The 14,150-nt window shown below is 40.8% G+C and overlaps 1 protein-coding gene and 3 non-coding genes across 4 annotated transcripts; all 4 read right to left on the reverse strand.

Annotated features, from left to right (window-relative positions):
• Nucleotides 1-4,437: 4,437 nt before the first annotated feature.
• Nucleotides 4,438-7,224, reverse strand: RPS12 (ribosomal protein S12). The gene is made up of 6 exons (XM_012736644.3): nucleotides 7,118-7,224; nucleotides 6,922-6,972; nucleotides 6,655-6,771; nucleotides 5,482-5,584; nucleotides 4,940-5,041; nucleotides 4,438-4,530 (listed from the first exon to the last, which is right to left on the reverse strand). Exons 2-6 carry the CDS (start codon nucleotides 6,933-6,935, stop codon nucleotides 4,468-4,470), a joined length of 399 nt encoding a protein of 132 aa, XP_012592098.1. The 5' UTR covers nucleotides 6,936-6,972; nucleotides 7,118-7,224; the 3' UTR covers nucleotides 4,438-4,467.
• Nucleotides 4,656-4,785, reverse strand: LOC142871309 (small nucleolar RNA SNORA33). The gene has a single exon (XR_012919559.1). It is a non-coding gene; the product is annotated as a small nucleolar RNA SNORA33 (small nucleolar RNA).
• LOC142871311 (small nucleolar RNA SNORD100) lies at nucleotides 5,122-5,197 on the reverse strand. The gene has a single exon (XR_012919561.1). It is a non-coding gene; the product is annotated as a small nucleolar RNA SNORD100 (small nucleolar RNA).
• On the reverse strand, nucleotides 6,341-6,413 carry LOC142871280 (small nucleolar RNA SNORD101). Its single transcript, XR_012919531.1, has one exon. It is a non-coding gene; the product is annotated as a small nucleolar RNA SNORD101 (small nucleolar RNA).
• Nucleotides 7,225-14,150: the final 6,926 nt, after the last annotated feature.

Raw genomic sequence — 14,150 nt, forward strand, 5'->3', positions numbered from 1 at the left:
TGTTGGCATGTACCCTTTTTTTAAGGGATAGGGTCTTGCTGTGTCACCGTGACTGGAGTGCAGTGGAAAGATCATAGCTCAACGCAGCCTCAAACTCCTGGGCTCAGGTGATCCTCCCACCTCAGAGTTTCCTGAGTAGCTAGGACTATAGGTATACACCACCACGTCCAGCTAATTTTTTAAATTATTTTGTAGAGATGGGATCTCTCTGTTGCCTAGGCTTGTCTTGAACTCCTAGCCTCAAGCGATCCTCCTCCCTTGGCTTCCCAGAGTGCTAGGATTATAGGCATGAACCACAGCACCCAGCCTATATTCTTTTATTTTTCCGTAGTTTTTACAAAATGCTATCGTGCATGTTTTGAACATTGCTTTTAAAAGAATATTCCTATTAACAAATGTTCTTCCATATTGTCCATTTCTATGGCATCCTAATATTCCATCATGTAAATATACATTTCACTTAATCATTCTCCTTAAATTACAAAAGTATGAATAGCTCTGTGATTAATATACTTACAGCTACCTATTCTTTTATTTGAAATCGGTCTAATAAATGTGTTCTCTAAAGACATTCCAAATTGACACTTTACAAAGGTTCTCTCGGCCAGGCAAGGTGGCTCGAGTCTGTAATCCTAGCACTCTGGGAGACTAAGGCAGGAGGATTGCTTGAGCTCAGTAGTTCAAGACCAGCCTGAACAAGAGCGAGACCTCATCTTTACTATAAATAGAAAGAAATTAGCCGGGCATGGTGGCGCATGCCTGTAGTCCCAGGTACCTAAGAGGCTGAGGCAGGATTGCTTGAGCCCAGGAGTTTGAGGTTGCTGTGAGCTAGGCTGACGTCACGGTACTCTAGCCCAGGCTAGAGTGAGACTGTCTCAAAAAACAAAAACAAAGTTTCTCTCTTTATCATCAAAAAATGGAAAGCTAACTGAACCTCATGGATTCGCAGGGCCCCAGGATCACCGGGGTCTCCACCTTTACATGCTTTATAACTCAGTTTGGTTAGTTCAAGGCAGAGGGGGCAGCTTTCATCTGCCAAGATTAGGCTCTATAGACTGGAAAAAAAAAACCCTGGTTGATACATCTCGCTTGTGAAGAGCGGCGTGTCAATAATTATGTGCCACAAACACTACATACCTGATCACCCTTTAGAAGATTCATCTTCAACCTCAATGACCCTTCCACCCTCAGCACCTGGGCACCAGCAGTGAGTCAGACTTCATTCAACAGGTTCTGTAGAAGGGGATCAGAGAGCCTGGTGGCCTCTTCTGAGCACCTCCTTAGCCCAGCCATGCTGCCTCTATTACTCTCACTGGATTTGATGCCAGTTCTGTTATTCTGGCATGTGGACTGAGCTTTCTGAAAAGGCCTGGCTGAGAAGACAATGTCCTGCCCCACTCAGTCTCCTCCTGGAGTGGTAAAAGCTGAGACCTTATTTCCCCTCCTTGACCAGATATTCTCCCCTTCCCTCTACAGTTCTCAAGAGTGCTTGTACTTAACACATTATCTTGAGCCTCTGTTTAAAAGTACATTCAACTAAAATACAAGCTCCACTTTAAGGGCTAGATTAGTTCTTAGTAGACCAAAAGATGTTCCCACACTTTTCTAGGGTTAACTCCTCCATCTATAAAATGCTTCCATTGCCTCAACAATCAAAGGCTGACAAATTAATTTTTTAAAACAAAAATTAAAATTTCATTCCTTCTTATATTAAAATCTAAAATCCTTGTTTTTAATAGCAGCATAACACAGCCTTTTAACAATTTCTCTGTGAACATCCAGATCCATTTTTCTAAAGCCCTTACAGTGGCTTATCAGAAATATGTACACTTTAATACAATCAGAAAGAGGCAAAAATAAATAGAACAGAAAGGAAATGAAACATTTGGCTTGGAGATTTCTTATAAAGAGGGACTCACCAGCGCTACTGTCCATGGGAGCAAGAAAACATCAAGAGCTTGGCTCAGATACCACGTTTTGGGCGAATGAGCAGTCTTCAAGATTCTGAGCATACACAGCAACTAGTTTCATAAAACTGATTTTCCCCAGTAAAAAAATGAAGACATCTGCTTCTGCCCTGGCACATTAACTCTGATGAGCTCCCTCATAAATCTCATATAACTATACAAGTCAAAGTGTTTAAGTTACATTTGAGCTGAGTTTTGAAGGGCAAGACATCCAGCTGGAGAAAGTTCAGACAGAAGCAGAAATGAACAGTTATGAAGAGGTGGGCATGTTCACTTTTTAACTGAGGCAGAATGTATTACAGCATGAAAACCATCTGCATGAACCTCTAAGATGGCTGTAAGACAAGGTAGAGGCAGGAGTTGAAATGTCCTCTGGCTGCGGAAATTGGAATTGGTAGGGAGTACCAATGTTCTTCAATAACCATCTCTGAGGTAACAAAGCTCACAACGAGGCATACAAAAAAATTTTAAGTGGAAGTAGGTGCACATGTGAAGCTGTCTGGGATATGCCATGAGTCTAGAATTGATCAAAGAAAATAGATTTGGGAATCATAGGAGGCTGTGGGAGTGGGAGAATGCCCCAGAACACTGCAAAGTAAACCAATCCCAGCCTGACCTCTAGAAACCATTACAATTGACCGGAGGGCAAAGGGAGCTACATAAGGGACTGAGTGGCAAAGGTTAAAAGTGGGAACACAAAACAGGGCATTAAAAAAAAAGCCTGGTAGGCATGGTGGCTCACACCTGTAAGCCACTAGCATTTTCTAAAGCTGGGGCGGCAAGATCCACTTTTAGCCAGGAGTTCAAGACCCGCCAGGGTAACCAGGTCTCCACAAAAAATAAAAAAAAAAATTGCCAGACTTTGTGGCACACCACCTGCAATCCCAAGCAGAGGCAGTTGGGGCAGGATGATTGCTTTAGCTCAGAGCTCAAGGCTGTAGTGAGCTATTATCTTGCCACTGCACTCCAGCCTGGCCAACAGAGTAACACTCATTGAATTTTGCAGCTGACATAATATAGAACATTGAAACAATGACAACTGTTGATTCCAAGAGTAGGTGGGAGGGTAAAATTTTCAGAATGGGCATAACATTGGCTGGACAGTTTTCCTAATAACTTCAAAAATATGCAAGTTAAAAAAATAGGAACACTTGAGAGCCTACCAAAATATCAATTTATAATTTTTAGCAGTGCTATTCAAAAATAAATACCCCCAGCCTGAATTATGGCAGAATTTCCCATAAGATTGGAAAACATAGAAAAAGATATTTACCTGTTTTCTCTTCTACTGTATTACATTCTAATAGTACCAGATAGAATAGGTAGTGTTTAGAGTAGATGGTGACACAAGTAGAATTAAAGGTAAATGATTGTTCTTACGAAAAACAAATAAAATAGCACCTAAAGTTGACAGAATATTATCAAGTAATCCCAGGTCACACCATCTAGCATGCTCACTCACTAACATTATACTCATGTGAACATTAGCTCTATAGCTTCTTGCTTTACATCAGTGGCTACTCAATCCATAGTGAAATCCTAGTTTACTAAGGCCAACCAGCTTTTGGTTACAGATTACAATTAAAAGCACCAAGCTACCCAGTATACAAGGCACTACTTTATGGTAAATTCTAAATAAAGGCCTTACACCTGCGAATACTCAAAATGCAAAGAAAAATCATTCAAAAACCAGGTTTGGCCCAAGTGCATGGCCTGAAGACTCTGTAGCTATATAGAAACTTGACAAATATGGGTACCATTTCTCTCCCTGTGGGAACGGTTCCTAGGACTGGGATGCCATCAAAACATCACTTGCTTCTCTGCAAAATACTGATGTCAGTGAAATCTATGGTGGTAATGACCCTCCCTATAGGAACATCCAAAAGCATTCCTGGATACCATGCACTGCTAATATCCCACAGCCTAAATTTGATCCTGCCCACCTTTGTACCTTCCCAACTGCTGCTCACTGTCCCAACATAGGATTATAATCTATTAACACCCACTTACCTAACTTCAGCCTTTCCCCAGGCTCTAGGTTGGTCTAGTGCAGGGGTCCTCAAACGCTTTAAACAGGGGGCCAGTTCATTGTCCCTCAGGCAGTTGGAGGACCAGACTATAGTTTAAAAAAAACTATGAACAAATTCCTATGCACACTAAAAAAAACGGGCCAAAACACCTGCATGTGGCCTGCGGGCCGTAGTTTGAGGATGCCTGGTCTAGTGAGTGATAAATGCCCATATCCAAGTACATCTGGCTGTTACCAGGTACCTCACACAGCAGGTCTATCTTTGCTTAGGCTGTCCATGTTTTAATTGCCCCAACAGTCACTGATCAGCCTTTCTTTCATTCAGAAGGGTCAAACAGGCATTTGTTTCTTATAGAATGTTCCCACTTAATCTGTACTAATCATTTTATAATTACCTTTCCCTTCACTAACACATTACTACTGCAAATAAAAAGTCAGAGATAAGAAACATGAGCCAAAGTTTTTATTTGTTCACTTCTTGCATTTGAAGTACTCTTCGATGACATCCTTGGCCTGAGATTCTTTGCCATAGTCCTTTAAAAAAATTACATGCAATCTCTTATTAACATTTATAAATTTCACTAAGTTCTTAGCACTACTCACAGTGAACCCTTAATAATTAACTTTGTCTTATGAAAATGTGTCCCATCATTAAAATCTGTTATAGCCATTTTTAGGGACCTTAACGACTTCAATGTCCGTAAGGCTCGTACCATGGCTTTACTATTGCCAGCTTTGTTAAAATTTCTGCAAAAACACATTCAGGTAAGCAGATTAATTGACTGGCTTCTAAATCATTAGCTATGAATCTTTTGTAAAATACAGGAAGTATTTTTAAACCCTTTGAGATTATTTTTTCCTTTAAAAGGTCCTCAAACTTATTACAATACAGGGTTGTGCAGTTACCCAGCACAAGCTTCACCCCAAAGATAAAGTTACTTACCTTAACTACTACACAACTGCAACCAACCACCTTACGGGGTTTCCCTTCTCTGTCAATTTTACAAAGGCCTACCCATTCCCCTAGTTTCTTGTTGTCATCAACCTATTGGGAGAATTAGAAAAAAAAAATCACATTAGTAGGCATTTATTTATGCTACTGACAATAATTAAACCCAAAAGGTGGCTGTAGTCAGAAGGGTGACATGGCATTTTCCTCACAGCAGTTCAGTAGAGGGAGCCAGTTGTCATCATGTACAGCACCAAAACATCACGTAGACACACACTCTACCCTCACTTTTGACTATTATCAACACTCAAATAAGCATTTAGTTCTGCAGGTATAAAATGCTTCTACAATTAGCCTTAACATGATCCACAAGTGAAATTGATTATACGTTCACATCTGCATAAAGTAATAGCGTGAGAATTGGCAGAACTTACACTGGTATGAAGTATCATTACAACCCTTAACCAGTCCAATTCTCACAACACTAAAGCATCTACTAACAGTCCAGGACACATCAAATTAGATTAGTAACTTACCTTAATTAGATTGATTTGATGTTCAGCACAAAGGGCCTCCACCAACTTGACATACATGGGCTCATCACAGTTGGATGCAAGCACACAAAGATGGGCTTGGCGCCTGAAATTCAAAATGTAATTAAAATGAAGTTAAAATCCAGTTCTAAATCCATCACTCTTGCAACTTATTGGAGAATACATCATAAATCTTATACACAACTGCTTAAGCCTGATCAATCTGTTACAGCATAAATATTAGTCACTTCACTTGTTTTATCTACAGAAACACTAAATCTTCAGTAAGATTTCCCCCAATATACCAGGTTTGTAGAGGAAGTTAGTTTAAAAACTTGTGGCCAAAACAAAACCACGGTAATAAACCAGTCTCATATCCCATAAGGGACCTGTTATATCAACTACCAAGTAAGAGCTGTGATGTTACTGATCCAAACATTGAATACTGTGCAGCACCGCCAAGTTGTAAATACTACACAATATTCACACCAAGACCTACTACACTACATCAAACTAAAGTATTGTTTCCACGAGATACAACTGGCTACCCTGTACCAAAGCAACTGGTGAAAACCCTTAAAATGCATTTAAACTCAGCTCAAATATAAAGTTGGTTTGCCAATGTAGTCAGCCTAAACAGTATTCGAACCAGCCTAACCCAAATATTTTTACAAGTATTCTAGATTCAAACAAATTTTCACAGCTACTATACTTACTGAATTCATCTAGGACCAAATGCTTCTACAACAAATATCAGCACAAAATTCCTTTAGTTTAACCAAATATTTTGCAAACTTACTAAATTAAACGAGGTTCCCCAATTATGCTCCAAAAAATGTAAAACTAACCCCACAACCTACAGGTTTGTCAGACTGTTATGTTTCACTCATAAGGGGAGTGAAGGGGTATCCGACAATTTAAGTCATCATTCAAACACTGTAGTTTTTAACTTTGGCTAAAAACGAAGCGCTTATCCCCACTCCAAACGACAAACCACACATTTTAAGTGGGCTATATAGATCTGAGTTCCGATACCTTTTCCTAGGTTTCCTGTAGGACGGATACGGATGCCACTCAGAACTTTTGTGCTAACACCATGAACTTCACGCTTTCTTCCCTCGGTTGCAGTTTTGCTCCGGTTGCAACAACCCACAGTATTGAGACTGATACACGTACTTGTCTAAGGCTTTGGCAGCTTCGCGAATTCCACGTGCAAGGCCATCGTGGATGAGGGCGGTCTTCAGCACCTCTTGTAAAGCAGTGTTAACGTCCATTACACCTCCAGCAGCAATGCTGAAACGCGACAAATCAGAACGACCGGTTAAAATCCTCGCACCATTTAACGCCTTAGCTTCTGCAGAGGCAGAGGCGACGTACGGCCGGCGCGCCTACGGCGACTCGGCCCACGCCTCACTGCACGCCAACCCCAGCCCTTGGGCTCACCCTTCCTCGGCCATGGCGGTGGGTTACGGGTGAAGCCGAATCTTGGAAGCACTGGAAAAAAAGGCGAAAAATAAAAAAAAACAATAACTTATCAAGTAACTCAGCTTTGACTCAGATACCCACCAACAATCCCGGCCAGGGCACGCCGAGCCACGAACCACCACCAATAGACTCCCCGCAAAATCGTCCAACTCACCCCAAGCCTCCGCCTCCGCACGACTCGGCGGCGGCAGGGAAAGAGGCCGCAAGAGCCCGCATGACGGTATTTAAGGGCTTTTAGGCCCCCTGTGCGCATGTGCACTCCTTCCCTCGAAAGAGGTGGCTCTCGCCGTGCCGGGCTTCGGAGTTTCTGTTTCCGGCTTGAGGCAGTTCTGAGGCAAGATGACTACCAATCTTCTGTCTCTGCGCTCCTCCAGTCCTTGGCGTGCGCAACAGGCATCACGCGGGCAGCCTCGTGTCCTCCTTCCTTGCCGGGGGCGTGGCCTGTGGAGGCCCAGAAAGCTCTTTCTACGGAGCGCGAGAGGGGCAAATTTGGGTGTCCGCGTGGTCTCCTAAGTCCCGAAGCCCTAGCTCCTTCAGCACGCTAGTTTATTTAACCCACGTGGTGATTTGCATTCGACTCCACTAGATTGAACCTTCCTGAGAAGCACACTTTGTTCCTTCGCTTCTAAGTCACTTGGAGTGTCCGTGAATGTGTCGTTGTGTGGGTGATCTCATCTTTTTTTCCTAAGAGGAGAGCCAACACGTTTTCACTATTTCCAAGCACTTCCCAAATCCCACTCTCCTAGCCTGTGTTGGTAAAGTGGACCCTCCAGCGTACGGTCGGTTCTGGTTTCTACATATAGTCGGGGAGTACGTTCTAAACGAACTATTTTTGTTCTTGTTTTGTGTTGAATACTTGATTGTGCCCGAGATTCGTAGTCCCGCGCAAATGAGGATTTTTTTAGGTGCATTTTAAACACTTAACACGTGCCTGACACAGGGATAGGGTCTGGGACTACAGAAATGAAAAATCCCGCATCCAGGACCTGGAGGAGTTAGGGATGGAATAAGAGAACCCCAAATCTCTTTTTTCCCTTAGAAGCAAAGTTTTAAATTTTGAAGTGATGGGCAATTTCCCTACCCGCACTTCCAAAGCAAAGACACAAAACGCAGCTGTATGTTATCAGTACTTTTTTTTTCTTTTCCTCTAGCTTCCCTTTCATGAGAAGTCGCCAAGCCACTCAGCAATTATTAAGCGCTTGGTATGTGCCAGCACTGTGGATACAGTGAACAGCTCATGACAGATTGATGCTGTGAAGAAAACAAAAATAGGTACCACAGTAATAAGAGTGCCAAGAAGAGTTAACCAGAATAGAGACATACTGGCGTTTTAATATATTGATAAAGCTCATATTTAGATTTTCAAATGTTTCGTTTTCATTTTTAAAATGTTGAACCTGCTTCTCTCCATCAGCAACTCATGCAAATGTTCATTGAGCTTTTGCCTCAAAGAAAAATAAAAAGGCACAGATTTTATAACGATGAGAATTATTCTTTCCGCTCTGCGTTTTTGTGGTAGGCTTAAGATTTGAGCCAAAGATTAGAATATCTCAGGGCTACAGGGGACACATGAGGGACTCCAGGGCATGGAGTTAGGAAACAGGTGTGATGTGGAAAGGTAAGAGGACTTTAGGCTGTGGCAGCGTTTGTAAAGGGCTTTTAAAAAAAAGGATTCCAAACAAGTGAGCATAGGAGGAAAGTAGAGGGGGTATCCTAAGTGGACGAAAGTGTAAGGGCCAAGACATGAATGCTTTCTTGGCTTTTTTGGAGGTTACCATAACATTTGTATTTTTGAAAGAGAACGTGGTAAATATTATTTCAGTACATTTCTCATCTAAGGTACATAAAAGTTAATAAGCTAAGTATATTAGATTTCTTACCCTGAAAAAATTTTAAGAAAGAGGCAGGGAATTTGGTAAAGACTTGGGAAACCTAAATGGGGAAAATAATCATTGCCAAACGACATATTTATGTGGGAGGAAAATGTTAAAGGGCCTTTTAGCTTATGTGGTTATTCCCAGCATAGTACCAACTAACTCAGACTTGCTTTCCATCTTCTAGCAATCCTTACTCTGTTCTGTTGACCCAGATATCATGGACCTCTGCCTTAATGCCACTTAAATCCAGTGATATAACCAGCTCTAACCCACCAAAGGAAGTTAAAAGGGCACACTAGTGAAACAAAGATTCTTTCATATAAATTCTCCGAGTTCACTTTTTTGAGATTACTTCCTCTCAATTTCAGGTATTGGCAAAGGTGGGAGACAATACTAAACAGAGGTTAGTGCCCAGCTACTCTTACACCTGCAGATTATAACACTTACATAATATATACAACTGTGAGTCTGAAATACATATGAAAAATAAATGTATTCTAAAGTTTGTTTTAGGAACAATAATGATAATGGTAGGAATTCTGTTTAGCATTTTCGATATTCCAGGTAACATGCTAAATTCTTACCATGTATTTTCTTCCTTGACTATCGTAGAGACCCTGTGGTAGTGCCAGTACTAGCCTTTTAGAACAGGCAGCTAAATCAAGGCTTAGAGAGTTGCCCAAAATCACACAGCTAATAAATGTGGAAGCTGGTATTTAAGCCCAGGGGACTTCAAAGCCCCTGTCCCTAACCCTTCAGTCACTTAAATAATTGCCCAAATGTGGGAAGGAGATCTCTGTGAATTCAAAGATGACTCTTTACATCTCACATTTGGCAGTGACACAACTGGCTGTAGCTCACTGCTAAAAAGTTGCATAGAAAGGGAATGTTGCTGTTAGGCAGAAAAAGAGAGCATGGTAGAATTATGGATTTCTGAATGATCTAAGTGTCGATGTGGTATAGTTTGCTAGGGCTGCCATAACAAAGCACCACAAACTGCATGGCATAAACAACAGAAACTGAACATTTCATAGTTGTGAAAGCTAGAAGTCTGAAATGAAGATGTGGACAGGGTTAGTTCCTTCTGAAGCTGTGAGCAAGATTCTGTTACATGCCTCTTCCCTAGCTTCTGGAGGTTTCTTGGCAATCTTGATGTCTCTTGACTTGTGTTAGCATAACTCCAATCTTCACATGACATTCTCCCTGTGTGCATGTCTGTCTTTGTGTTCAAATTTTTCCTTTATATAAGAATACCAACACCTGTAATCCTGTCACTCTGGGAGGCTGAGGCGGGAGGATTGCTTGAGCTCAGGAGTTCCAGACCAGCCTGAGCAAGAGCGAGACCCCGTCTCTACTATAAATAGAAAGAAATTAATTGAACAACTAAATATATAGAGAAAAAATTAGCTGGGCATGGTGGCGCATGTCTGTAGTCCCAGCTACTCAGGAGGCTGAGGCAAAAGGATTGCTTGAGCCCAGGAGTTTGAGGTTGCTGTGAGTGAGGCTAACTCCATGGCACTCTAGCCTGGGCAACAGAGTGAGACTCTGTCTCAAAAAAAAAAAAAAAAAAAAAAAAAAAGAATACCAAAAGCTGGCCATGGTGATATATGCCTATAGTCCTAGCTACTTAGAAGGCTGAGGCAGGAGGCTTGAGCCCAGGAGTTCAAAGCTGCAGTGAGCTATCATCACGCCTGTGAATAACCACTGCATTCCAGGCTGTACAACATAGGAAGACCCCATCTCTAAAAAAGAAAGAAAGAATACCAGTCATATTGGATTAGGGGCCCATCTGCTCCCTTTTAATTAATTATTAATACATCTACAACAACCCTTTTCCAAATAAGGTCTGGTTCTGAGGTGCTGGGAGTTAGGACTTCAACATATGAGTTTTGTGGGAACACAGTTCAACTCATAACAGATGCCAAAGAAGGAGGAAATATAGAATAGATTAAATGATAGAAAGAATCTTTGAGTTGAACTGTAAGAAACTTTCTTGAGCACTCTAGGAGGCTGAGGCAGGCAGGTCGTTTGAGGTCAGGAGTTCGAGACCAGCCTGATCAAGAGCAAGACTTGGTCTCTCCTAAAAAAATAGACAGAAATTAACTGGACAGCATACATATATATATATATATATAATATATATATGTATTAGCCGGGCATGGTGGCGCATGCCTATAGTCCCAGCTACTTGGGAAACTGAGGCAGGAGGATCACTTAAGCCCAGGAGTTTGAGGTTGCTGTGAGCTAGGCTGACGCCACGGCACTCTAGCCCAGGCAACAGAGTGAGACTCTTGTCTCAAAAAAAAAAAAAAAAAAAAAACTTTCTTGGAAGACCAAAGCTGAGAAGAAAAGCTGGGCCAAGGCATATTAAAGATTTTGTATCTTGGAGTGGTCAGAACTCACCTGAGATGAGTTAAAATTTCAGCTCACTTGTGGCCTTTGGCAAGTTATTTACATTTCTGAGCCAGTAAAATGGTAATAATGCTATAATACCGATGTGAGGATTAAATGAGATGGTTGTTTAAAGTGTTTACCATTGTGTCTGTAAAGTAATTTACCTTATAAAGAACTTCATATGAAAATATATGGAAAGGTTCTTACATATTACCTTTCTCCTCTCCTAAACCATACTGCACATAAAACAGTGACTTGCATATTGGAAGCACTAAACTGAATTCATTGAATGAAATAAAATTAAAGAAGCCTATGGAGTAGATGCCATAGTTAAAGGAAAGCCATGTTGACAACTATCATCATAAATTAATGTCTGTTGTGAGTTAGCTGGAGGCTTTCAGCATCCCTGAAAAGTACAGTAATTTTTTTTTCTTTCTTTTTTTTTGAGACAGGGTCTCACTTTGTTGCCCAGGCTAGAGTGAGTGCCATGGCGTCAGCCTAGCTCACAGCAACCTCAAACTCCTGGGCTCAAGTGATCCTCCCGTCTCAGCCTCCCGAGTAGCTGGGACTACAGGCATGTGCCACCATGCCCAGCTAATTTTTTCTATATATATTAGTTGGCCAATTAATTTCTTTCTATTTATAGTAGAGACGGGGTCTCGCTCTTGCTCAGGCTGGTTTCGAACTCCTGACCTCAAGCAATCCTCCCGCCTCGGCCTCCCAGAGTGCTAGGATTACAGGCATGAGCCACCGCGTCCCGCAGAAAAGCATGTCTAATTTGAAAACTTTTAAAATGTCCCTACCTTTGGGGGTAGAAATTAAATACAATGCTTGGAAATGAATGCTAAAAAATAGGAGAAAAAACTAAAAAATATCCTGCTGCAACTCAGGAAAATACAGGTCTAACCCTTTATTATAGTGTGTAGGTTCAAGCATACTGAAGAAAAATTAGTCATAGTTGAAGAGAGGTTTGGATAAAATCCCATTATATCAAAGGATGAATCAAAAGAGAAAAATAATTGGTAAGGGAAAAAAATAAAAAAGAAAATAAGAAAGTAGGTGGATGAGTAAGAGTGTAGACTAATAAAGCCCGTTGGTAGTAGCCTGTAAAGTTAATATGTAAAAGCTTTCATTGCAAAACCCAGTTTATTAAGGGAAAAAAAGGTTGTGGGGGAGAATGGAGCTAGATTATTATATAGCTAAGGATGAAACCTGTGCCAATAGTTTTTATTTTTTGAAGGTTTTGTGTAATTCTCATACAACTTCTCATAAGTCTTACTAAGAATGTTTCTTTACTTGTTTTTATTGCTTCTAGAACATGCTACCCAGACTGTTGGGGTACTGTAGCTGCTTACTATAGGGCTGACTTGGTGTCTGTGGGAACTAACATACTGTGGATGATAATTAGAGATAATACTTAAAGTTTATAAATAGGCCAATTAAAGACCAGCAACACAGCAATTTATAAGTGAAATAAAGAGTAGTGGCTGATAGAGCAAAGTCTAAATTGACACTAGATTTGTTCCTTTGGTATACAAGTAGGGCCTGAGTGTGTGGGATTCCAGCCCCCAATACTGCTTCCTATAGAGTAGCTCTACTGTTGTCTGAGTAACATTTCTTTTGAAAATGGGATTCCGTTTTTAGTATGTAATTTTATTTTAATTGTGTAATAAAACCCAAAATTTACCATCTTAACCATTTTTTTTTTTGAGACAGAGTCTCGCTTTGTTGCCCAGGCTAGAGTGAGTGCCGTGGCGTCAGCCTAGCTCACAGCAACCTCAAACTCCTGGGCTCAAGTGATCCTTCTGCCTCAGCCTCCCGGGTAGCTGGGACTACAGGCATGCGCCACCATGCCCGGCTAATTTTTTATATATATATATATCAGTTGGCCAATTAATTTCTTTCTATTTGTAGTAGAGACGGGGTCTCGCTCTTGCTCAGGCTGGTTTTGAACTCCTGACCTTGAGCAATCCGCCCGCCTCGGCCTCCCAAGAGCTAGGATTACAGGCGTGAGCCACCGCGCCCGGCCTTAACCATTTTTAAGTATACAATTCAGTAGTGTTAAGTATATTTATATTATTGTGCAACAGACTTCCAGAACATTTTCATCTTGCAAAACTGCAACTATACGCATTAAACAAGCCCCCATTTCTCTCTCCCACTAGTCCCTGGCAACCATCATTCATTCTGTTTCTATGAATTTGACTACTTTAAATATCTCATATAAGTAGAATCATACAATGTTTATCTGTGACTGGCTTATTTTATAACACTTAGCATAATGTCCTCAAAGTATATCCATGTAGCATGTGACAGGATTTCCTTCCTTTTAAAATGTGAATATTTCATTGTGTGTATATACCACATTGAAAATGGGGTTTTGATGCTATAAAAAGATGTGTTTGATAATTTCACTTCTTATTAAAGAATCATTAGAATGAATGAAGTCTGTATCACTCCTATCCTGAGAACTGGAGCTACATTATTGAAAAAAAAAAAGTCCTACTTATATAACTGGTTCTAACCCCAAAAAAGAATATGTAAAGGGATGACTGTTATTCAAGGATTCTTTGATATATATTCTCCTTTCTATCATGTTCTGACTCTGTAGCCTTGGTCAAGAGACATCCAGTCTCTGAGCCCCAAGTGCTTCCTCTGCAAAATGAAATAGGGAATTGAACGAGATACCACCCTTAAGCACTTTTTTTGGTTTAGGCATTCTATGTCATTATAAACTTGTTTTGAAATAAGTTTAGCTGTCAATAAATGTTGAAAATCTATGCTGTTTGATACATTTGTTTTCTGGTTTCACCTGACTTCAGCCACATGACACTGAACTATAGCTAATGTCAGCTTCCCTCCTGTGTCTCCAGCTTACAGATGGTCTCTTTATTTGTAAATGACATTTGTTGCTTT

The sequence above is a fragment of the Microcebus murinus genome, chromosome 5 (genome assembly GCF_040939455.1).
Source record: "Microcebus murinus isolate Inina chromosome 5, M.murinus_Inina_mat1.0, whole genome shotgun sequence".
Taxonomy (NCBI): domain Eukaryota; kingdom Metazoa; phylum Chordata; class Mammalia; order Primates; family Cheirogaleidae; genus Microcebus; species Microcebus murinus.